General features: G+C 42.2%; 1 protein-coding gene across 2 annotated transcripts; it reads right to left on the reverse strand.

Annotated features, from left to right (window-relative positions):
* Positions 1-5: 5 nt before the first annotated feature.
* dop1a (DOP1 leucine zipper like protein A) lies at positions 6-25785 on the reverse strand. 2 transcript variants are annotated; one of them, XM_046398356.1, is made up of 38 exons: positions 25390-25785; positions 23821-24018; positions 23435-23616; positions 23137-23307; positions 21577-21766; positions 21241-21339; positions 20645-20744; positions 19569-19678; positions 18619-18733; positions 18367-18487; positions 17881-18000; positions 17411-17528; positions 16371-16400; positions 14890-15156; positions 12827-13355; positions 12175-12458; positions 11931-12083; positions 11709-11809; positions 11319-11584; positions 9033-11163; positions 8658-8769; positions 8229-8411; positions 7534-7659; positions 6990-7124; positions 6543-6598; positions 5140-5244; positions 4843-4909; positions 4466-4610; positions 3993-4072; positions 3241-3350; positions 2797-2946; positions 2564-2625; positions 2004-2156; positions 1669-1805; positions 1458-1513; positions 1208-1372; positions 818-947; positions 6-610 (listed from the first exon to the last, which is right to left on the reverse strand). In XM_046398356.1, exons 2-38 carry the CDS (start codon positions 23956-23958, stop codon positions 302-304), a joined length of 7506 nt encoding a protein of 2501 aa, XP_046254312.1. In that variant the 5' UTR covers positions 23959-24018; positions 25390-25785; the 3' UTR covers positions 6-301. The 2 variants fall into 2 exon arrangements, with proteins under 2 accessions (XP_046254312.1, XP_046254314.1); XM_046398358.1 differs by lacking the exon at positions 16371-16400.
* Between the last annotated feature and the right edge of the window lie 512 nt (positions 25786-26297).

Raw genomic sequence — 26297 nt, forward strand, 5'->3', positions numbered from 1 at the left:
GCATATAACCCTCTCATTAGAAATCTTTATTAAGTCACATCGATATGGAATGGCACAGCATCTTCACTTTGTCCAAAAGGACTAACATGAAATGTTAAAAGTCAGTCATCAAAGCTGCTTCATATATACAAATAATTAAAATTAAATAGCTTTTGAAAAGTAAAATAATCATTAGAAATACAAAAATGTACAAACTATTTTTCCCTATTTGCATTCTCTTGTTCATGAATGTACAAGTTGAGGTTTTTCACGAGTGTTGATAAGATACGTGTTAATTCCCCTCCCACCCCTTGCGATGTTCTCACGTCTTGATAAGGCCCTCTAGAAAGTCTTTTTCAACCATCTCCTCAATGTTCTGTCGAGCCTGACTCCAGAAGACCTTTTGACTTTCAAGTTTATGACCCTCCTTGCGGCCTGGGAAAGAGGTGTCTGCAGGGTTGTGGCTGTAGGCGGGACCCAAGCGGCTACTGGCCTTGCTGTTGAACACCTGGCTCAGCAGATTGAAGAAGGGTAGCAGCTGCTCCATGCTGCGGATCACATAGAGAGTCAGCATCAGGTGACCCGGTTCCCATGACAGGGTTCGGGTAGAACAGTCCTCCTCTGGGTTTTTCTGTGGGAATGGGAAATTAATAAAAAATTACCCCAGTAGAAAAACTCATGTGCTACCCTGCAGGTGGAGGACAGGGCAGCATGAATGAAACGGGCTACAAGTAAGGTTCCTGTGATAAGCGTCTCCCTGAGTTATACTCTATGTAAGAGGCAGTCATCTGTCTCCAACATTTAATTAGCTTGTGTGGGCAAAGGGAGGATGAGGTACCTTGGCTCGTTTTCTCAGCAGCTTGGCCAGTCGGACCACGTAGGGCTTAAACTCTCTCTGGTGAGTCCCCTGACGTCTCACTTCCAATCCTGAATCGTCTGAAGCCTCTGGGACGAAGGCCCAGCGGTACCTGTATCGAGGCAGGACTCATTCAACCAAATATCTTTTTCATATGCACTCATCATACTGAGTAGGCAATTGTTCCATTTAAAATGGTTATTGCAAATGACCCCTTCTGTATTCATGCATTCCAAACACTGACAGGCACAATTTAAATGAATTATATCTATTATTGTTACTATTGCTACTATTACCTATAATTATTATTATTATATCTAGTATCCATAACCCAACCTAATTACATGCAAAGCCCATTAAGACTGCACTGACATCTGGAACTGAGGCAGGCTCTCCGGGGGCAGGGCCAAGGCCAGGTCTAGGAGCTTGCAGGCAGACAGATAAAGGTTAAGCCAGCGCTGGCTGTTGTAAGAGGTGGAGAAGCCATTCCCACCAGAATAGGTGGTCTCCAACCCAGCCACGGATGGCCCTGATGTCCTAGAGATGGACAGGAGAGGATAAATCAGTCATTTGCGATGTTTAGTGCTGCAATACACATTTATAATATCGCCAGATAACGCACCTTGATATGTCCTCGTCTGCTGTTAACTCCTGCTCCATCAGAAGAAACACCTGAACCTGCAAGTAAGTAGGATAAAGAGTGTATGAATGAAAGATATGAGAGGAATGCCAGTGTGAATATATGTGTAAAAGATGAAAATAAAAACATGAAAGTACATTAAGTGAGTGAAAGAGAAAGAAAGACAATGTTGTCAGTGTGGTCTGCTTCGCACCAGTTCAGTGATCATGGTTGGCCACAGTGAGGTGAGGTGTTGAGGTGACATGCGCAGCAGCAGCACTCTGAAGAACAGGAACACCTGAGCATGGAGGATGGGCACCTGAGGCAGACGCAGGCTCTCCACCAGACGCTCTGGACATGTGGAAAATATGCAAGTTAGTAAACCACCCACAGAGTTGACCTCGATGTAGATCTCCATGCAGTCAGCATAAAAGCCACTTCAAGAAATTACTATATACATTCACGTTATATTTTTGTGAAAAACGGTGAGGGTGTTAACTGCCGCTGCATACAGTATCTGTACACAACACTGATGTGTGTACTGCTTACCTTGAATGTCTGGCAGGTATTTCTGGTACTGGTCCACCTCACTGCTGTAGATGGTGAAAGCCAAGCGTTTGAGTAGCATGGCTCTCTGCTCCAGCTCAGCATCTCTGTTGGTGAACAGACTTAGAGAACTGCTCTGGGCTACAGCCACCCGGGCTGAAAGGAAACACACCCACAACACACACACACAATCATTATTAGTCTCTTCGCCAGTCTTGAACCTGTTAAGAGGCTTTAAATTTTGTTGGTGTTACCAAATTGAGGGTTTAAGAACAGACAATGTAGCATTTGTGACTATGTAAATAAAATTGACTTGACCTTAATTATTTTTACATCTGCATGTGCTACAAGCTTAATTGGAGCAGGAGTTTAAGTGCACGTTTTGATCAAGCTATTTTGCGGATTGCAAGTTAAATTCTGCCATGAGATGAGACATGAAAAGGGCAAAACATTGTTGCCTGGCAAATGTCAGACAGAAACAGATGATCTGGTAAATTGCATGTAACCACACACAATGGGGATATCTATCTTTATTCCACAATAACATGAACTGTAAAGCTTACTCATGAGGTCTCTGAATGTGGTCTTGTCATGAGTCATCAAGTGGTCAATGATGGCTCTCCAGCTGAAAAATGAGAAAAATTGTGTTGATGTTACATTAATATTTCAGAAAGACTGATCCAAATGTATCTTTGGTGTCCCTGAGTTCTTATGGTTACTTCTTAAACAAAGGGGAGACTGCTGAGATAGTGCATCTAGTTCACCCACACATGATCAAGTTTCCTCTCCTACTCACTGGCTGACGCAGGAAGAATCCATCTGGAAGAAGGTGTGGTCCATGAAGAGGTCGAAGGCCTCCTTCTTCCAGGCACGGCGGGTGTACTGGTACCCACTGAGGCTGCTCAACAGTTGGATGCAGGCCCGGTAGCTGGGGGCGTTGTGAGCACTGCCAGGACAAACAGCAGACATATAAAACATGCTACATGATCAGCTGCGACTCATTTTCACACTTTGCTTTAGCTGCCCTTCACCTTCCTTTGCAGCATGAAAAGATCGCTTGACATTTTATGTGTTTCACCTTCATACTTCACTATTTTGTAATGTAAAAAGATTCAGAATGTGTAACACTTACATAAAAAGTGATTCTAAGGTTAATAAGTGAATTTAAGACATTAACTCTTTAGCCATAAATTCAGACGAAATTTCAGTGACAACAAAGTAGTAAGAGGCTTATCCTCACCTGTGGTTGCGTAGGTAGGGCACTACGTAGTGCATGATATTAACCAGCAGCGGGATCACCCTCTCTTTCTCATCACTGTAGAACACCATGTCCAACAGATGAGCCAGCACCTGTCAAAGTCCACATCATTTCATGTCAGTCGCACACCACATGATCTCACTAGGCACATCAACATTTACTGAATTTTGTGACGCCCTCTCAAAATAACCACAGAAAGTATGTATTCATCCATAGGCATTGAAGTAGTTGAAGTTTGATTCCTTGACTGGAAAATTATACTGTATATAAGCAGTATATAACCACATAAACCAAACTGTATTCTGTTGATATATTGCCATGAATACACCCATTAATCTATGAGCTGCAAAGGGCAATAAAGCACAGGCAAAATGTGCATAATTAGCTCCACACTAGGCTAAGATAGCCAAGATGGAAGAAGGTGTGTGCTGTGATTTGAACAGTCAGCTCATTCGAAGTACAAAGTCCAACAAATTGATTTATTGGTTCACTAATGATGAGTGAAGCAGAGGTGGGAAGGGGGTCATAAATCAGGTCTCTAAGGAGCTCAGTTGGAGCATGTTAGTGTACTGTAGGGCTGTGTCTGAGAGCAACATGTCTAAACACTGCTGGTAACCGTGAGGGAGAGCAGCCTGAGAGATAATCAAGACAAACATAGGAAATAAGCGGCAGAGCCACTGACTGATGGCCAGAAAAACAACAATTGAGCTGAATCACAGACACAAGAGTTTTACCTCAGCCAACAGCGTGAGGGCGTGAACGCTGTACACTGATGGAGTGAAGCTGGAGGCCTCCATCACTGTGAGCATTAGATCTACAAAACACACATTAGCAAATGTTAGCAGCAGCTACAGAGCTGAAATATATTAATAGTGCCATTCTGAAGCATGTCAATTATCTGCAAAACAAGTTTTCCCATGCTTTTTCCCAAGGAACATCCAAGTGCTCTGTTTGTACCTCTCACACAGATGTTATAAAACATCTCTGGTATAAACACAAAAATGATCCTTCCTTTGCCAAAATACAGATACTAAAAGTCAGTATCCACAGTGCCTCGCCGGCACCTTAACAGTGAAACATTATGTCATTTACATTAGACACAGTGCGTAAAACATTGGTTTAGTGTGAAACTGAATGTACACTGCAGCAATAAGCAAAGATACATATAAGGCCTTCATTGGCAGTTAGTATAAGTAAGCAGCACCACCTTCTACATCAGCTTCCAGGTTGGCTCCATCCACCACTATCTGAGGAGAAGGCTTCACCTCCAGGTTTCTCCTCAGCCATGTGGTTTGCTCCAGAGAGGAGCCTGCGATTGTCCCGATGGCTTCCACCACCTTATGGGTCACATCCTGAATACACAAGTCATCAGGGAGAAACAAGTTGTGTTCAATCACATCAGTATGACTACAAAGCATGAAACATCAGTAAAACGTGTTATATTGATGATGTAAAAAAAAAAAAAAAGAAAAAAAAATGGTGGTAACTGATATGCTAGTGAAATAAAAGAAATATAATCTAATTAGAAAACACAAAGAAAGAACTTAAGAGCTGATTAGCATTCAAGGTGGCCCCTGTAATTACCTGCAGCTCCCGCTGATCCTTCTTGCTCTCCAGATTGGGATTCTTCAAAATGAACTCGTTCAGAACCCTAGAGAAAACAAAGAGAGAGAGCATGTTAAATAAAGAATATAATGTGAAAGTTAAAGAGGATGTAGTCTCTACAGACCGACTCATTCAGATCCACATTGTTACCATTTAACAGTGTGCTAACTCGCTCACTAACATCCACAAAACTGCTAAATTTAACTGTATCTGTATAAGTGGTGCCCCAGATTTGTGAGCATACAGGGAGGAAGGAGAGAAAGAAGAGAAACCAACCCTAGTATAAGGAACTGTCCAGGGGCAGGAAGTCCTAATGGTACTGAGTCCTTCAGCAGTGCCAGCAGAGATGGCCAGCTATCAACTAAACTGGACACAGGGATCCTAGGACAAAAACACAGCACAATGATGAAAGCAAGGTAAAAGGTTTTAAAGCTTAAAAGGCCCTGCTCTTTTTTTAAATATAAAAACAATAACATAATAGCATCCTTTACATGTGTGCCTTGCAAACAACAAATAGGACAAAATAACAGAAAACTTGAAAACAACATGCATTACTACACATCCCCCCTCTACTCTGTAGAGCCACCTTTTACAGCAATCATAGCTGCAAGTTGCTTTGGATAAGTCTCTATGAGCTTGCCACATCTAGCCACTGGGACTTTTGGCCATTCCTTAAGGCCAAACTGCTCCAGCTCCTTCAAGTTGGATGGGTTCTGTTGGTGAACAGCAACCTTCAAGTCTGACCACAGATTCTCAATTGGATTGAGGTCTGGGCTTTGACTAGGCCATTCCAACACATTTAAATGTTTCCCCTGAAAGCACTCGAGTGTTGCTTTGGCAGTACGCTTAGGGTCATTGTACTGCTGGAAGGTGAACCTCCATCCCAATCTCAAATCACTGGCAGACTGCAGGGTTTTGCTCAAGTATATCCCTGTGTTTAGCACCATTCATCTTTCCCTCGATTCTGACCAGTTTCCCAGTTCCTGTTACTGAGAAACATCCCCACAGCATGATGCTGCCACCAACATGTTTCACAGTGGGGATGGTGTAATGCCCTCCTTGTCCGGTCCATGAGTTCTGGTGGGCAGCTCTGTCTTGACAGGTTTATTGTGGTACCATGTTCTCTCCATTTTATGGCGTTCCGGGGGATCATCAGGGTTTGGACATTTTTTAATAACCCAACCCTGACTTGTGTTTCTCAACAACTTTGTCCCTGACTTATTTGGAGAGCTCCTTGGGCTTCATGGTGTTGTTTGGGTAGTGGTGCCTCTTGCTTAGGGCTGTTGCAGCCTCTGGGGCGTTTCAGAAGAGCTGTTTATATATAATGACAGATCATGTGACACTTAGATTGACACAGGTGGACTTTATTTCACTAATTATGGGACTTCTGAAGGTAATTGGTTGCACCAGAACTTTTTAGGCGCTTCATAGTAAATGGGGTGAATACATATGCACAAGCCAATTTTAAGTTTTTTATTTTTTAATTTTTTTTTTAAATATGTTTCCCTCATTTCATAACCCCAACTTAGACTATTTTATGCAGATCTATTACATAAAATTCAAAAAACACTGAAATTACAGGTTGTAAAGTAACAAAATAGGCAAAAAGCCAAGGAGGGGTGAATATTTTGGCAAGACACTTCATCACACATACAGCTGTTGGTAAGCAGTGGACTCACCTCTGGACATAAGCATAAAAGAACTGCAGCATGCAGACTTCTAAGGAGAGGTGCTTCTGTGGGGGATAATTAAGAAATAGTATTAATAATTAGTAATTACTGACTATAGACAAGGTGAAACTAAAAGCCATAAGGGTCAAAGACCACGAGAAAACCAAGGACTGCACCCAAAATAAATTGTAAATTGTAATCTTAAAAAGAAATGCATCAAAGTCTTATTGTTACCCTGCTCCATTATCCAAGTGATATTTGTGATAAATTCTAATATCTTAACTAAAAAGTATAAACTTCTTTTACTATGTCAACAGTTAAATGTGTGGTGTTATAGCACACACATAAAAACTCTTAAAACACTGCAGTGTTTAATTTGAGTTATGCTGAGGGAAACAAAGATGACGAAATCATTTAAGCTAATGGAGTTCAGAAACAAACACTTAAAACACAAACCTTGTCCTTTGCAATGGCCGGAGGCTGCTTCAGGACCTCTTTCACTGTCTGGATGACTGTCTCAGTGCGCATGGCGCTCACAGAACGAACCAGCTCAACCAGCAGCAGCTGCTCTTCACTGGCTAAAGGAATCACCTGAAAGACGTGGAATAAATATAATGACAGAGATATACAGGAGTCAGGACGTCTCCGTTGACATCAATAACATAAATGTGCTGCTTTTGTGATTCGTGTTAAAAAAGAACTTATCATCCCCTGAAAACCTGATCTCCACTGGTTTAATTTCTCACCTTGCTGCAGTGATGTTCAAGTGAACAGGCTGAGAAAGGGCATCATAACACTACCGTTTAGCCAGGTGCTAACTCTTTAAATATACTTTACTTAGACATTAAACTGAAATTAACGCAATTTGTTGCTTACTTCTCAAAAAGAAAATAACGTCTAGTGGAAATAGTTTTCACTGCAGGCATTAAGACAGTACAAGCTAGGAAAAGAACAGAAAAAGATGGGCATACTTTTTACCTACTCTTTTTAGAACACCCACCTTATTTCTGACTGGAGTCTTGACCTGTTTCCTCTCATTCCAAACGTAAGCAATTGCTGCCATGAAGTGAGCACCATGGTTCATGGAGATTGGACCCAGCAGCTCTAGGATTTGCTGCCGGAGGTTCTGTAACAAAAAACAAAAACAACGAATGCAAAAAATGAATCAAACACAGTCACATTTCATTTTGGGATATGTATGGCCTGCTACCTTCCACATCACACAACATCAATCAACAGTCAAACAACATTATGTGCATTAAAACTGAGCTGCTGTTGAGGTCTGTGGACATTGGAGTCAGTTGTAAAAGTTAAGTCTTTAGATCTTTAATTATTCCTAGTGTCAGGACCCCGCACAATGAGTACAAATTATATTCTATACAAGATAAAAAATTTGTGTATTATCTCAGTGAAAATTACATTACCAACCCACCTCTAATAACTAATATCAAAAACTAATATCATCTAGACAAGCCTAAAAACTACTTACAGACAAATACAGAGCTAAATTTTCTAAAAGAAGTCATCTTATGTGTAATTACAATACTTTCTTTGAAGAACATTTAGGTCAGGCAACTATTCTGCATGCAAGATGGGTTTAATTACACCAAGGCAGGACTTGGTATCACCTTACCAGACTGGCAAAGACCTGCACAAAAATATGTAAACGCTCTGAGTACATGTTGCCTGATGTACCTTAGTTGAGCCCAGGTTGATGTTGGAGGTTGAGGCAGCAGAGGCAGCAGCTGGCTTGTCGGAGCTGTCAGCCTGGTGAAGGACGCTCCACAGCAGGGTGACAGAAGACATGATGGTGTGGAGGATGGACAGGATGCCTGAGCGAGCCTCAGCCAGGTGCTTCTGGTCAACACTCACTTGTAACTGAGAGGCAGAATATTCAAAAAGACAGCCAGTACTTTTATACTATTATGCAAAGAAATAAAAAATAATCAAGCACATCTTGATACAAATTACACTAATGAATGTAACAAATAACTGTGACAAATACAGAAAAGGCTTGCATTCAAAATTACTATTTGTAAAGAAGTCTGTACAGAGGCTGTAAACATTCACTCAGAAATGATGGAGCAATTTGATAACAAAAATGTTGGAGCACAGCGCCCTCACCTGGTGGTACTGGGAAGTGGGATCAAGCAGGCAGTAATGGATGATGGCCGTCACCCCCTCCAGCACAGTCAGAATCAGGTCAGGAGGGATGCAGAGAGCCATCCACTGGGGTCTTGAAGGGAGAGAGAGAATATGTCACCTAACCTATTTTTGAATTCATGTATTCATGTGTCAGTTCCTCACCAATGGTACATCAGAAAGATGGATGATGTATAAGAGAGCTATTTCATCTTATGGTCAAGAGTGCCATCTGGTGACCAAACCATTGCTTAGCCATTTTATTTTTTGTAACTGCCTGTATGAAATACCTAAATGTAGAATGGGTTATGTTACATTAGTGCAGCTCATCATTATGATCCATGAAGAAGTTAATACCTGGTGTCAGAAATCCCAGTCTCATAGCGGTATTGCTGAAGAAGATTCTCCAGGTTCCTGCACAACTGTAGAGTGACGGAGGCCACCACTCTCCTCAACACCCTCCCCATGTATGGCAGGGTGGCTGTGATGAGTCCTATCCACTGGGGATGCATCTTACACGCGTGGTGTTGATGTAGGGCCCTGATCACCGCACACAGGAACATACCCTGTGCTGTGATTGGTTGTCCGTGGAGGTATTGCAGGGATGTCATTGGCTGCTGGGGGTTCACATGCTCCACTTCCCCACCCAAGATTTCAAACGCGGCACCAACACTACCTCCCGTTCCCCCACCTCCTGCCCCTCCTCCCACAGGTCCTCCTTCTCCTCCTTCATCGGCTGGCACCAGGACTCTGTGCTCTAGTACAACTAGGCTCTGCAGCAGTCTGAACAGCTGAGACTGGACGGCGCTACAGCTGTCTATCTGGTCCTCTGACAGATTGATAACACTGTCCTCTGACAGACCTTCCTCCACTGTGGCCATGTTGACCCCTGCCACTCGCTGCTCATGCCACTTCTGGGCACTAAATATGGAGGAGAGCAGGCAATGGAGAACCACTTTCTGAACTTTGCACTTAGAGAGAACATCACTGATAAAACTAGCAAAGCCCTTAGCTGACCCACCTGTGACTTTGACTAACTCACTGAAGAGGAGAGTTAAAACCTCCACACTGGTCAGCTGCATGGCCCGGTTCCCTGCCAAGTCCTGAGGGCCTGCTGCTACATGGGCAGAGTAATAGCTTCTTAGGAAGTAGAGACAGAGTGAGATGATGATTTCCAAGTACATGGCGCTGCGGAATGAGTGGGAGTGGGAGTCTTGAGGGATGGGGCAATAGAAGTCCTTCCCCATTACGGAAACCCTATGACGGGCTAGGAGGTTCTGAAGCAAAGAGAGTTGTGGGGTGTACGTGTTGTTGATGCTGGTGGTGGAGATAGCCCTTACAAACCCTGAGGGTATGGCTCTTAGCATGGCTGCGATGGCTGACAAGGCATGGAGAGCCCGGGAGGAGTCATACAGCTGGAGGTAGAGTAGGACATGCTGGTAGAGAGGATGGATGTTAAAACGAGGTGGAGAAGAGGATAATCTGTGTCCTGCGACACTGACACCCCCCACAGTCCCACCAGAGCCCCCGCTGGGTGAACCAGTGTCGCTCTCAATCTCAGACACCTCACCTTCACCACAACTGTACCAGTTCTCCAGATCCAGGCTGTCCCCGAAGAAAATACTGGGTGGTCGCAGTTTTTCAGTTTGATTTGCTATCTTTCTCTGTCTCTCCTCCTCTTTTCTTTTGGCCTTCTTGATCTTGGGCTTAGCACCTGGAGATTTGTCTGCTAACCTTTCCATGATTTTCCCTTTAAGGCTGAGCTGAGTGCTGCTATGGCTACGTTTGCGGGCCTGAGGGTCGTCCACCCGCAGGTTGTGGTCTGAGTTGGATGGTTCGGAGCCATCTGGCAATGTCACAATGGAAGGCGATGAACTATGACGGGTGATGCCCTCTCTGTGCTGCTCCTCTGCAGATACATCAGTCGGTGTAACAGAGAGGAACTCCAGTGTCCCTTCTGCCAGCATCTCAGGTAGAGTCTGGTGGTTGGAGAAGAGAGGAGGTCCAGAGTCAAGACGGATCCCAGTGGAGGTATCTGATGAAGTGCTGTCTGTATCTGTCTGGGGCCAGTTTTCAGGTGGAGGTGAGACTTCAAGGGGTCCTTCATCTATTAAACTCATAACCCTGTCTATCATCTCTTTTACAACAGAGGATACAGCATCCTCTATAGAGTCCTCAGACATGTCATCTAAAGAACCATGTTGCTGGTTTGAGCCATTGACCAGCCTGCTGACACCCTCTGGTTCCTCAAAGCTGCCATTTTCCACTGTAGAGTAATGAGAACCACTTGAATCAGAGCTCTGGGGTTCCCCCTGGTGGTCAGCATGCTGATATTCGCAAGCTACCTGCAAGTTCTCACTGCTCAGACTCAGTAAGGATAAGCTGTCACTCAACGGGTTGACAGTCAGACAGAATGGCTCCATATCACTCATCGCCACAGCCTGGTGCTCCTCGTGTGCCACCCTTTCCCCATGGATCTGACTAAAGTCTAATGAAAGAAAGAGAGGAAAGAACAATGAAAAAAGAACATTTAAACAAAATGTAAAAAGGAGTTATTGTGGAAAAATTTGACACAAAAGGACATAGTAACTACCAATAAAACAAACAAACAAACAAAAAAAGCAGAATTAATGGTCTGCTTACTGTCGGAGAAGCCAGAGTCCCTGGTGTAAATGTGTTCTGTTGGTTCGTGTTCACGTGGTTCAGGGAAGATCTGGGCCCAGTGGCGCTGAGCCTGTACCCTCTGAATGGATACTCTGTGGGTCTTGGGGTGGAGCAGAAGGAGAAGGAGAGGCTCTAAAACCCGAGCAATGTCATGTCTTTGAAGAACCTGATTCAGCCAAGCCCGACCAACAGCGCTGGTACACGGATCCCAATAACTCAGACTGTCAAGCATGATGAAAAGAGATCTAAAAGACAAAGTGAAAAGATGTCATGAGAGGAAGAAAAAATAAAAATGACAATGAATCACTAGAAAGGAACTTGATGCAAAATACAACTATATTATGAAAAATACTTATTAGGCCAGCCCACCTGTCAAATGTGCGATTAAAAGGAGAGGACTTGGTCATATTCAAATCTCGCGTCAAATGCCAGAGCACCGAGAACTTCACGTGGGCCTCCAGCCGAATTCTCTGCAAGAAAAAGGTCCTTCAGCATGGATTTAATTGACAGATTATGTGCATCCGCAGAGTGACACTGTACGAGTTATTTTGTGTCAGTTTGCCTGGGATGGAAAGTGTCTACTGTACTAACCTTGTCTTTGTGCATGAGTTGCTGGCTGATGACATCCTCACAGATACTGGAGGAAGGCACCAGGTTGTGGAGCTGGTAGAAGAGCTCAACGCTGCGTTGATGGTGCTGGGGCGTTCCTTCACTCAACTGGTCCCATAGTATCAGAGCTACACTCTAGGAAGAAGATTGGAGATTTAATAGTCAAGATCATCAAAACAGTTAAGCCCACCTATAGTTCCACAACAACCAAAAACAAGATCGCTACCTTGAAGAAATTGGTCTTGTCAGCGATGTACTTTAGGATTCCCTGAGTGAGTGGTGGCCTGATGACGACAGCTACTCGACCCTGACTGGGGCTCATAGGCTGAGTGGACTCAGAGCTGTTGCCAGATGCCACGCTTTCTGCGGTCACCATGGCAACCGACTGGGTGAGTCCCACAAGGTCCATGAGAAGGGAGATGGCCACACCCTGTAGGCTGAAGTCACTTGACAGGCAGCAGGCATCCATCAGGGTCTGAAGCCACACTGGCAGATGGACCTGCTCACTGTCTGTAGTGGAGCAGAGGTACATGAAACATTTTCAAGCTGTAAAAGAGCTCAAGCTCTCTAGTTACTCCCCTTAGCATAAAGTACCAGAGATGCATGGCTGCAGTTTCTATTTTTAATCTAAAAACAAAAACTGTGTATAGTTTGAGAGCATATATGTATATAAGAGATGGCAGATATTCCGATGAAAACCATTAGTCCATTTCAGCTTTTCTGCCAGACAATACAAAAATCCAACATCTTTATCTTAACTGATTTTATTTATTTATATTTTTAATGCACACAAATAGTTAGCCTACCATAAGTGCAAGCTAAAAAAAAGATAGAGATGTCCCAATTTTTTAATCACAGAGAGCAATTTAGGCACTTACCAAACTGCACATCCTGTGGGGGTGAGGACTTGAGGTTCCCCTCTGCGATGTAGACAGGGAAACTGGAGCATTCTAAAAAGAGCTGACAGGCAGCAGTGAAAGCAGCAACACACTCCTTCTGGATCAGCCCTGATCCTGAGCATGACTCTATATGACCATTGTGCTGTGAGGGATCTGATGCCAGGGGTTCCAGGTGCATGACCTCGCCTCTATCACTCTCGGCTTTGTCCATCTGCCCAGGGGTAATATATAAGGTGATAAGTCTGGAGAGAAACTGCTGAAAGTGTTCCAAGCAGCACTGCATGACTGGTTTGTCCAGAGGCTTGGTCTGAGATGGGCCTGAGAAAGAGCGACGGCCCGTTTTGACTGCTGGGTGGGGAGGTGGGTTTCGCTCAGTCTCCTCTGTGCCATCACCCTGGTACTGCACGAAGTCTGTGAATCCACTTTCAGAGGAGCGACTGCTATGAGGGTTTTCCCTATCTTCAAATACTTCCCCACTGCCAGGGGTCTCCAGCGTAGCAGACAAAGCCTGCATGAGGACAGAGGAGTGCAAGTGATGAAGAAGTTCAGCAAAGAGTGACGGAAAACAAAGGCCAAAGTGTGTTGTTGATTAGTACACTAGAAATACAGCAAGCAAGGAAAGTTCCAAGTGCAAATTCTGTGTATTCCCACTGAGCATTTTGGATTTGTTTTCAATTTCATGAATTTCTTTGTTTCTAGCAGTATGGAAACAAGTATTATGTGAGATGAATTTATCTGCCGTTCAAACTCCAAACTGGTGTTCTCGCTTACCATGGCTGACGTCTAGATAGGTTCAATTTGGGGGGAGCCATACTGGACATTAGATGATATTACCAGTCTCTATATACTATTAACAGTGATGACATTTACATGCAATAATTATTTATATAATAATATTAATAATAAATAATTCCATTAGTATTCCTATGCAATCCTGTATCCTGGCCATTATACTGTCTAGTGGGGCTATACACACATCTGTTGGGTTTGACCTGAGGGACTTTTGTAAACAGAGCTGTACACCAGACGAGCATCCACTGTCAGACGGAAGTTCTTACCATTGTTTGTCACAGTCAGCCTGCGGGAGCCTGAAGGCTTCCTGGGATGCATTCTGATTGAGGGAGCATGCACATTCTGAGCCTGGACTCAGATGGCACGCTAGACAGCACGTTTTCTATATGCCCCTCAGGGTGGGGGGTGGGGTTGTTATAGCATTCAGCGGATGTATGTGGAATATTTTCCACTCTGATGGATATGGCTCAACCAGTGGGCATCAGAGGCCAGTCTACTCCTCTTCTTCCTAGGAGAGTCGAGCCGAGCTGGGCTGGGCTCAGCTGTTGGTTAAGCATCTTCAGTCTTTCTACTTGTCCTCTCGTCTGCACCTCATGAGTCTGCCCCAAATCTATCTAGCCCCTATCCATCTCGAGCCACGGGACTCACTGAGTGAGCTCTTAAACACGCCTCACTGAGCGCCAAAGTACTTTATCAACCAGGTTGATGGACAGGGACCAGGAGGACCAGGACAGCCAAACGAAGCATTTGTTCGGAGCAAGTCTTCAAATGCCTTGTGTCAAGGGAGAGTGGGATGGCAGGGCCGGTTATGAGACTATCGAGCCAACTGCAGCACACAGCAGGAGGCAGGCAGAAGCCAACAAGAGCCGAAAGGGGCCCTGTTCAGGCACCAGGGAACACCATCAGAGCCTGAACTGATGGAGTTTTGGGCAGTAACCCTCACTGAGGGTCAAACTGGGATTTGCTCTGACTGAGGCAGCAACAGGGTCTCTGACTTTATCAAAAGATTTTTACATGATCAGTGACAGAACAGAATTATTGGTTGACAGTGCTTTTCAAAGTGAGGGGTTGGCAGAGGATGGCATCACTTTTGTTTTGGTGCTCATGAACAGTTTTCATTTCTAACTGGCCAATATAGTGAATAGATACTTTGATCTTGTGATAAAACTGGCAGCAAAAACACGGTGCTTCTGATATAGAATAGCACTGCTCTTTCATTTTTATGGGACATTTTTAATAGTTTTGCTCACCCGTTTGTCCTCCATGTCTCTGTTCTTATCTCTTGCTGAATTTGAGGGGTTGCCAGTGGAGTTCGAAATGCCCTGAGCCCGGGGGTCTGAGGGCAGAGCCAAAGGGGATACCAGAGGTGGCTGCACTTTGCTGAGGATCTTGGAGCAGAGACGAAGGCAATGGGTGAGTTCCCCGAGGCCAAGGGCTTGCAGGTGACAGGTCAGAGCAGCCACCATGCGCAGCAGCAGCTGAGGAAGATGCTCTGTCTGGATCTCTATGTAGGTCTCCTGGACAAGTTGGAAAAAACAGAAGTCAAGTGATGACTGCAATTATTGGCTATATAGAATTAGGTGAACCTGACATTATGGGATTAAGGCTAATTCTGGACTTTTATTTTTTGACTTATGACTGATGTAATTCATTTTGTTTCAATCTTATGAATACAATCTAGAATGATGTTAAAAATACAATACACACTCTAGATGTGCTGACTCTACTCTATTAATCTTGCCACTGTCACTTTACCTCATAATTTTATTTTATCTTTTTTCTACTTATATTTATCCTTGTCCTGCTGCAAGCACCACATTTCAACTGGTGATGAAGGCTACATGTAACAGCTGACATGTTTTTTTTCTGGTTTCAAAGACAGATTTCCCTGTACAGTTTTAGTGCAGTTTCAATATGTAAGTGACATGGAAGTGGTAAAATAGTTTTCAGTCCAACAGTATCAATATTTAAAAGGCCTACAGAAGTTAGAGGGCAAAATGTTAGCTGCTGGTAATACCATGCGATCTCTCTCATCCTCTTTTGTTTTCGTATGTTGGCTGTTTCTTCTATTTGTGTTTAAGTAAAATCATATTTTAATCTTGTTTTTCCTTTGAAAAAGAAGGCTCTGCACAAATTCAAGGGTTTAATTAATTTATCGCTAAATATGCTGGACTTATGGATTTAAATGTACAATAACTTCTTTTCTAAAGATTTGATTTTATGGTATATTACACTTGAGAGTTGTGACAATGATCTTTTGAACATTTTCTGGTAAGTATTGTTAAGTTCAAGTATTTTGACTTAATAAGCAAGACACATTTTTATGAAAAAACAAAAGCAAAAAAGAACAAACGAATAATAAAATGAGCATTAAACCATGAAGTAAACTAAAAGTGCCATATTTTTTTTTACAAATATGTGAGCACTGCAATAGCAAATAACTGCATGCATGCTTTACAGAAAGCTCAAACACACTGGGCGGAGATGTCATTTTCACAAGATCCACACCAAACAGCCAATGTAAGTTTGCACCACAGGTAATGACTGTTATACTCCCACTTCTTCCTCTGGATCATTGTTGGCATTAAAAAATGTCAGCCAGTCATTCTGAAATGATCACTCAAAGCAGGGCAGGATGACCTGAGGGATGTTGGCAGGACGTTGCAGAAATGTTATCGTAGCCTCAGTGAAGCAAGGTGAGGTGAAAAAGCAGGAAAGAGCAGTACTTTACCTGGCAGATTACCCTCATGCTTCTAGTAGGCTTCAAGGAGAAAGAGCAGATAGTTTGAACAGACAGGAGCAAGCAGAGCACAGGCCACACAGCACTTTGTTTGCAGAAACACACACAGTAACCATACGCTTCCTCACAGACTCAAAGAACACAAGGTTCTCTTTCTCTTTCAGACACACACACACAAACACGCACTCACACAAGCATTTAAACATGGTAACAAAGGAGTGTGAGATTTCCAAACTATTCAGATTGGAAAATGTGTAGAGAAGGAAACTTCTAAGAAGAAGCAAACAACATTTTTGGCAGGGAAACTGAACACAGGCATTTTAAAGCCTGTGTTTTGCACACATACAGACACAGATAAAGGAGAGGTGAGACGCATACACAGACACACACCCCCCTGATGGTGGCCATAACATCACAGAACGGGATTCAAAAATGGAGTTAGACAACAAATGTGGGCCAAATTGCAAATGTTCCTGAATAGTGCTTGTAGGGAAAATATTTGATTCAAAAAGGAGGTGTGCGAGCCAACATGAGTGAGAAAAAAAATGAGATGAAAAGCCCAAGCAGGGACAGGAGACAAGGGGCTATAAAAGAGGGAAGAGAAAGAATGTGGTAAAGAAATACAAAAATAAACAACGAGAGCAACATTTTCAGAAAACGAGAACCTATAAAGGAAGGGAAATGAAAACATGAAGGAATAGAAAGGCAAAATAATGACAAAACAGGAAAAAAAGAAACACCATAAAAATAACAAATGAATATAGATAGTGCAACACTGGAAAAAAGATCACGAAGAGAAAAAGAATGACACTGAATGAATGACACAAATAAGCAGAAGAGTTTAAAGAAAGTCATACCAGACTAAAACCAAAGACAGAGAGTGGGAGAAGGAGAAAGAGAAAACAGGAGACAGATTCTTAAAGACAGATAAAAGCAGAAAAAGAAAGAAATAAAGAAGGACAGGAAGAAACAAAGAAAGACAGAAAAAAAGAACAAAAGACAGAACAAAAGAAAGAAAGAAAGAGTCTTACCAAGGAAACTATATCCAGCAGGAAATCAACCAGCTGACAGAACTCCACCAATGAGAGCTCAGGAGGATCTAAGTTCCCAGCATGCCGCTGTGAACGAGAGCTGCTGTTTACTGTCCTCCTGCAACAGAAGCGCATTTGATATTATGTTCAGTGGATGTGGATGCAATGGCAGCAGAAAAAGTATCGTGGCACACATTTGACCCTTGGTACCAAGTGAGTCTTGTTTGAACACAACAACATACTGAAACAGGAGTAGCAGACTAGGGCCATCTGTTTTCTTCTCTCTCAAGACGGAACCTTGCCCAGTATAATGCATCATTACCTCTAAATGGCTCCAGAAACATGACAGGAACTTCTAGCTGTCGTCTAAAGTATTCACAACTTAACTGATGGTGTTTATGACACTAGCTAGATGTGCCTCTTTAAGTGGCAACTACAGTCTATGTTCACGTGAATTTTAACAGACAAACCTGCAGCACTCTTCAAACCAGCGAGCGATGTAGTCCCACATGTAGTACGGCTCAAATGAGTTGAACAGGAGATTGGCTGTTTTAATCAGTTCGGCCGTCTTCTTGTTCTCTCGTAGTTTACTAAGACAGAAGGTATAATCGGCATCACGCTATTCATGTCCATATGGATGACCTTAACAAAAACATCCGCTGTAACAGTAGTTGTTAAGTGATGTATCAAATGTTTATATTTATAAAGGTAACATTGTCATTATTTTGACTAGCTATTTAAGTGAACATATTTTCACATTTTTATCTTATTTTTCATTAATGTTTTTTCAGTACATTGTAATGCTAACATTTTGCAAGCTCTGGATATTCTATCAATTCAAGCATCCCTTAAGATGTTCTCATGTGTAATTACTAAATATTATTAGCTTTGTTTATCTTTATTGATTAAACTTATGGGTCTCATTTGAGTTTGGACAGGTGCTGGACTGGACTGACCTGCTAAGGTGTGTGTGGTCTTTGCTGAATGGACTCTGGTTCTGGAGGTCCAATTCTGTTTGGCATTGTGTGTGTAGAGTCCGAAACACCTCAATCAGAACATCTTCTAAGATTGCTGGGCCTGGAGAGACAGGCAGATACAAGCAGTTTCATACACAGTGGACATATGCTTCTGTGACTTCTGTGCATCATTATTACATATTTACAACTCTAACTAGATTGTGGGTTGCTACATATTGATAGACTGGTTACCAAGCTCCGGTTTGTCCAGCAGACTGATGAGGATGCGAAATGGCTTTAGATCATGCATGAGGATGCTTTCCTCTTCACCGCCTCGGGCCTTGCCCTGCAAGATCCCCACCATTGCCTGAAAACACACACGGACATACACACTTCTTTTACAGTAGCAATCAGAATCAGTCCTCCAAAGCCTTTTTTGATATAGCAGAAGTTACACTGATTTGTTATTTATCTTTTACTTATGTGGGTTTTTTTTTTAATCTTGCTTCCTATAATTTTTTGCCAGAACCACTTTTAATGCAAATTCATATTTGTATTGAGCCCCCTTTTGTTTTTTTGTGTTTGCTTCACGCTTCGTCTGCCACATAATGGATTGAACCCGGGAACAGACGGTTTCTGTAGCACCAACCTCCTCCCAGTGGACAGAGCTCCAATAAATATCTCAGAGCAGATGGCAGAATAGCAAACAAAAAACAAATAAAAAAAAATAAAGGAAATATTTCAAAAACAACTTTGCATCCACATCACTCTGTGTGTCCCCTCTTCCAACCGCTGGAGAACCAGAGCTCATCACATGCCAGGAGGGCAAAGGCGGTTTTGAGTGTAACAGGAGAGATTACACAAGCGTGTGTGTGTTTGTGTGTAAAAATCTCGAGAGCCGTCTTCAAAGGAGAGGCTAATGGGAATAGGGGAAGAGAGCAGGACATGTGTGCGAACTCCAGAGAGAATGTGGGAGGTGTAGGAGAAAGGGATTAAAGGGGATGGATAAATTCTGTGACAGACAACAGAGGGCCAGATTTACCAAACTTATGATGAATCCCAACCAACACACACACTTCCCCACTCCACATATATACACGTTCAGTCATCAGGAGATATTTGATTTGGGGATTTTTTTTTGAAAGCTAATTTGACACCTAAGAACCATTTTTCATCAGTGCCCTATTAGACTGAGAGCTCACCTGGACTAGCATGTCTTTAGAGTAGGTGTTGAAATAGTGGCTAGCATGCTCCTCTGGGTTACTCTGTCGAGTGCTGCGGGGACCTATTATCACCCCGTTGTTGTCAAAGCCTTCAAAAAAAAACAAAGAGGTATGGTTAAAATTACATAAACACTCAGACGTACAGCTGAGAAGCAAAGCACTAATCCAGAGCGGAGAAAATGGAGATTTAATCTTTATGGAGATAAACTGTATCTTCCAGTTAATCCTCTTCTTCTTCTTTCTTCTTTGTAAAGTCATAATGACTGATGTCACATCACCTCCTCTGCTCCACGCTATGGAAGCCTAATCATAATTAGAGTCGTAAGGCCTGTCAATCTTAAGTACCACTGAACTGTTTTAAAAAAAAAAGTCTTCAGCTCACTATCACAACAAGCTAATATATCCCATTCACTGGGGAAAACACCATAAAGAAGATCCACTACTTATTAGTTTCTTTTCATTTCTGGTGATCTAGAAATTTGATGTAATCTAGTGTTTCAATCACTGCAAGTTGCTGTGGAAACGTGTGTAAGCTTGATACATTCAGTGTCCACCTTTAGCCATGCACACACTTACCAGCATGTTCATCCGCAGTGAGATGAAAACAAGAGAAAATAAGTAAGACAATGACCTCAGCAGATATAAGGCCACTGTATGTTACACAGAACAGAAAAAATAAAACAGCAACTAAGCACACACATGGTGCTTACGCAACCCACAAACCAGAACAATGTGTATATGAAGGTTTGCATACCAGGTTTCCCACCATGGTCCATGTCAAAGGTCTATGTCTCCTCTTGTATATTAGTTAAAATGGTTTCATAACCTATAAATATTAATACTTTTTCCCACTGGATTATGCAAAGGTTTTTAAGTGGATACTAGAGATTAATAAAAGTGTGAATCTACATGACAACAACCTCACTTTTGGCTATTGTCTAAAGAGTTAACTGACATTCTTGAACCCAAATGGAAATTTTTTTGTTTCCTCATGTGGAGAAAGTATCACTGCAAATTATACAACATGTCTTTGTGTCTGAATGTGTATTTCGCACCCAGCAGCCAGGCGTAGAGTCTGCGGTTGAGGGACATGTCTCTTCTCAAAACCACATGCAAAGCTGCTGACAGGATCCGAATCATGTCAGGGCGAGTCGCCTGAACACAACAGAACAGACCAGACCATTTGTGACTGTTGCTCTCTCCTTTTCACACTCACACACACACACACACACACATATATATATATATATACATACATAAAAGCAAACACACACACACAGATGCAGATGTCAGAGGAAAGCTGAGTCCTAGCCCTGACATGTCTACAAATGTTTTGAGGTGAAGGATTTAACAAGCAAGCTAACATGAGTCACCACCACGGCTTGGCTGCCTGAGTGGCCTCATCATGATCACACAAAGAAAGAAACAAAGAAAGAAAAGCCACACACACACACAAATCTGAAATAATATAACAAGAATGCTAATAATGATATTAATACTAACTGACGTATGAAGAGACTGATACAACAACAACACATTACTTAGTTTGGACTAATCCTTTCTGTAAGACAGACACACACACATCACTACCATACTTCTGTTAACATGCAACCTGTAGTTTTAGCCTGCCCTTGTCACACAGCTTTCTAACCTGGCTCATGTGGAAGGGGAAGCAGAAGAGGATCAGGTCCAGAGTGCTCCTCTGCACCAACACACTTGAGTCCTGGACTGAGGTACTGACTGCTTCCACCTGGTGAGAACGGAGACACTATTTCAAATCTGCATTTGGACACTTAAAAGATTGAAGTGATGCTAATGAACCCATTTCACTGAAACATCTGCATGACCAAACTGCAACTGTGTAGTAAATTTGGCCCATCAGAAGAGCTATTAGACATGCATACTATATATTGAGCTTAGGGGCACAGAAGTCTGTCATTAAGTATTTTGACAGGGGATGTTTGTAATCTCATGTACTGTCGTGTACCATGAGCTCAATGTCACTGCCCATGACATAGAGCTGGTCCTCCATGGAGAGCTTGCGATTGAGGTGCAGCAGAACGAAGGTCACCCCGGGGAGTCGCACAGCAGGGCTGGTAAGGATGCTGCCCCACAAGGCACTGTAGAAGGCTGACTGCTCCACTGCTGCAGCCACCTTCTCCAACAGGGTGTTAGTTCTTCAGAAAACAAAGACAGGACACAGTGAACATGCTTATTGCACGTACAATAAGTTGCATTAGATGAACAGGTTTCTGAATTTTGTTTCTGTAAAGCAACATCATTGAATGCACAGAGCACTCGCATCTAACTGGCAAGAGAACAAATGAAAAGCACCAGAGAGAAAGAGAGAGATTCATCATTCATTACTGCTGAGCTTCCTCTGAACAGAGCACTCACTCACTGCTGTTTCTGAGACTATTTGGATCTCACTGTGCAGTTTTAATTTGCCATTTCCACAAAGTGACAAGGATTTCTCGGCATTTATACATAATACTACATGTCATTAGAACAAATAAATTGAATCTGTGAAATCAAAATGAGAACAGATGGGATGTTATTGTGATTTCTGCTGACAAGATGGGTGATTTGACTTTAAATAATGAAAGTTAAATTTCCTCTGTGAGGAAACTGAGTTACTGAAACAGTAAGCAGTAACTGGAAATGGTAACATGACATAATAAAAATAATGCAACCTCCTGGGAATGTTACAGTAGAAAAATAAACTCAAAGCAAGGATGTAAAATACTACATACTTGATATATAAGAACTAAACTTATAACATATATAGAAAAAAAAACTTAATGAAAAGCAAGATGACGTGCTGTATGCTGAGCCAATCACAAAGGCCTTTTGTTAATAACTGACTAACATCATACCAGGAAAGGCATAGGTGTTATTAGAATGAGAATCAGAATCAGAAATACTGAATCCTGAGGGAAATTGGGTAGTAACATCAATTACATCTAGCATTGCTTACTGGCACGCTTCAATCTAATGGAGCCATCATTAATTTTATTAGTTGCACCTGTACTTTTCCTAAAACAAGTTTAACGGTCAACCGATAATGATGCAGCCCCCTTCTATTATGTCACCGCGGCTTAACCTCTAAATGCAACGCCCTCCAGGGCCTGTGAGAGTCATTTTGGTAGAACTGATGAGATTAATTTATTTTCCAGCTTTCATTAACACATATCTGACAATGAAAAAGAAAAAACATTAGATACACAAGATAACGCCGTACATACTGGATATTCTGAGACAGTAAATTTAACAATACTAGACACAAATGTCTGCAAGCAATTCTCAAAATCAAACAATAAACATCTTCTTAACTGTAAACCAGGTTTTGAGACAGACGTATTGGGCTGTGTGTTGAGTTTGAATCCTTATTCATCTTGCAATGTCTCATAATATCTCATGCATCATTCATATGATCTCAAATCAATTCCCTCCCACATTATGCTATAAAATGCTTTCTCCTAATGGCTTGATCAAATGCCCACACACAGCCATTAAGAGTTTATCTTTCCATTCCTGCTCATCTCACCTGTCATAATACTCAGAGCCCTCCTCCAGACCTGGCAGAACCCCAGTCAGTAGTCCCTGTAGACCTGGTTTCAAAGTCTTTCCCAGAGGCAAGTAGTAGGTTTCATAGAGCCCCAGCAGCACAGGCTTCACAGACATAGCGGCATTGGAAAGTAAAGGGAAGAGTCCAGAGCTGCAGTGGTGAAAAAGATATGCGAGATGTGAGATATCAAGATCTGAAAACACCTGAAGACTTGAAAACATGCCTAGCTGACTTTTGACAAGCAGTACTACTGCTTACTGTAATACTACAGTGTTACCTGTAAAGAAAGAGGTCTTTGGCCAGCCTCTTGGGTCCAATGATCTTGAAGATGATTTCATAGGTTTCCAAGGCCTTGCGGTGGACCCCACTGGGCAGGGCAGGGTGGAGGCATTGGGCCAGCCGTTTTCCTATTGTCAGCTTCTTGGGAACCACTTGGTATTTTGCATTGTTCTGCAAAACCTGAGACAGAATGTAAATGTGTAACCTTCACATCTTTACCTTAGAACGCATGCAATTGCAGCAGGCAGCAATACCTGCTACATGTATTCAGTCATCATATACCTGTGTATTTGTATGCTGTATATATTGCACATCCTTTGCCTTCTGTACAACTTGTAATCCAGTGCAGTGTGTGTTAAGCTGTGGACTGCCTTACATCATTACCTTGTTGAGTTTACCCAGCGCAGAGATGAGGTCTGCCCACTCACTGGAGTACTCAAAGTTCTTAAGGGCTTTGTCCACTGCTGCCACATAGTTCCTGTACTTGGAGTCACTGAGCAGCTCCACTTCCTCTGCATTCATTCTCCTGAGTGGTTATTATACACTAATGTAAAACACCAGGCACACATATGTACATGACACCTGGAATGAAAAGAGAAAAGAGCATAAAAAGATGAGAACACAAACTTTACTTTAGTTGACCAGCAACCCCCCCACCCCCAAAAAAATAAAAAAAGTCACAGCCCATCAAAGACTATGTACTCTATTATTTGTCAGGCTGTTGCTGGAGCCGTTTTTATAGACTGAATCAGAGAGCAAATCAGGAGCAGCAAAGTCTGAAATAAGCAGTCTTTACATTCTTTGTTTTATGTGCTTGGAAATGACATGTTGAATCACAGAATGAACTCCCCGGAAAAATCTTCAAAGTTTAGAGAAGAGTAGGATCAACTTTCACACAATGCTGCTGCTGTCACTTGCACAACGCACTCTTTGGGGAAAAAACACTTCATTTTAAAGAAACAGCACCAGAGGAAGCAGATTTCTGCAGCTGGTGAACAGTGTCACCATAAAAGGGGCTGCTGCTAGCATGCTACACAGACAAGCTACCTTTAAAAACACTTTACTTGTCTTTTAGAAGGAGTTTTAAATGTAAGCTAACTTACAAGCACATGAACACACCTAGCATGACATGTGACCTTATGACTTGTAGAGCAACAGTTTCAGTAGAACAAGAAGATATTATGTCATTTAAATATTATGTGCTCTATTATATGAGTATTACATTTAAGAGGGGCTCGAAGAGATTTTGAAAAGGCAAGTAACATTTTTGTAGTCTTGCCCACCAAAACCTTTCAGTGTGGACATTTTGAACTGCCACAGTAAGGAAGGGGGAACTAACAACATTAATGATGACTCAGTACCAATTTAAAGGTCGCAGGAAACTTTATCAGTAAGTCCACGAGCACAATGCAGCTATGATTAATTCATGTTATTAATCACACCTGTGCTTTCATGCTGTAACGAATGGCAGTAAACAGATAAAGAGCCTCCATACTTATTCAGAAATACATAGTGACTGAGAAAATGGTGCAGTTGAAATTCAAGAAAATGTAACGTTTTAAGTGAGAGGCTAATTTGTTACAGCGAGTGATTTTTCTTCCCTGAACTACGCAGACTTAAAGGCTGTAAAGCGCCGACAACAGAGTGATGGCAGGGCAGGTACGCACACCTGTCGTCCAAAGAGCAACAACCGTCGCATCTCTAAGTTAATATTCCGTCTTGAAAAATACGATATGTAAAATTACTATAAACAACTTTACCAAAATAATATTTACAAAAGTTTAGGGGTAATAACCATTACTGTCGTCATAATTTGTCTGTGTGAGAGACGAGATGTTACAGTAGGGGCTTAGCTAACAGCTAACTACATTGTCACTAGCTTGTAGTGGTGATTTCAGCTAACGTCCACGGCACTTAATAACGTTAATGATACAAGCGGATGTAAAAGCTTACCGTTATAGGACACAGGGCGGCAACTGTCATTTAATCATGGGGCCGGTGGGCCAAGTAAAAACGGCTGACAGCGTCACTAATACGACAAGCAAGCTAGCTAACGTTAGTAGCAGGTTATTTAAATGATGAAGATGCAGGGCCCGGCTCCGATGTCACTCGTCCATGTAAGTCAGATCCCTTGATAAAAAGCAGACAGTAGGTAATTATATTCTACATATTCTTATATTTCATTGTATTGTTCCACAGTATGTAAATAAACAGTGGTGAGCGCATCGTAGCTTCCAGTGCCAGAGATACAAAAAGGAGACGATTGACAGCTCCCACACTGCACTGCAGATTAGCTTTACGTCCAACCATAGCGTCCAACTGCTCCGGTCTTCCGCATGGACGTCTTCCGCCTTTTCGTGAATAACTGTGAAGTAACCCACAGATATACTGAAGCTGATGTGCTATGTCTTCAGAATAAAAACTCGCGCATCCGAGAAGTTCAATTTTAGCAAATACAGCGTCCACATTTTTAAATATTTTATTGTATTATTTTATTAAATATCCCAGCGATTCAACTCTTAAATTAAGAGTTAAGTGTATTTAAAATTGTTTGTGTAAAAATAGTAACAACAAATAATAGGCTGCAAACAAACAATATTTTTCAGTTCCAGTCACTCCTATGTCGGAGCACAGATGGATTACCAACCAGGCAAATTGTGCAACTGCCCTGGGACCCACTAGTGCTCCACTGAGACAGGTTCATCATTGGCTAATCTACAAAGGCTCTGAATAAAAATCTATGAATATGATATTTATTTTATTTGTGCTCAATACCTTTGAGGTGCATATTCCTAGATAACAGAGGCTCGGAAGCAAATATTTGCTTAAGGGCCCCTTAACAGTTCAATCTAATCATGGGC

Source organism: Scatophagus argus, chromosome 9 (genome assembly GCF_020382885.2).
Source record: "Scatophagus argus isolate fScaArg1 chromosome 9, fScaArg1.pri, whole genome shotgun sequence".
Classification (NCBI taxonomy): domain Eukaryota; kingdom Metazoa; phylum Chordata; class Actinopteri; family Scatophagidae; genus Scatophagus; species Scatophagus argus.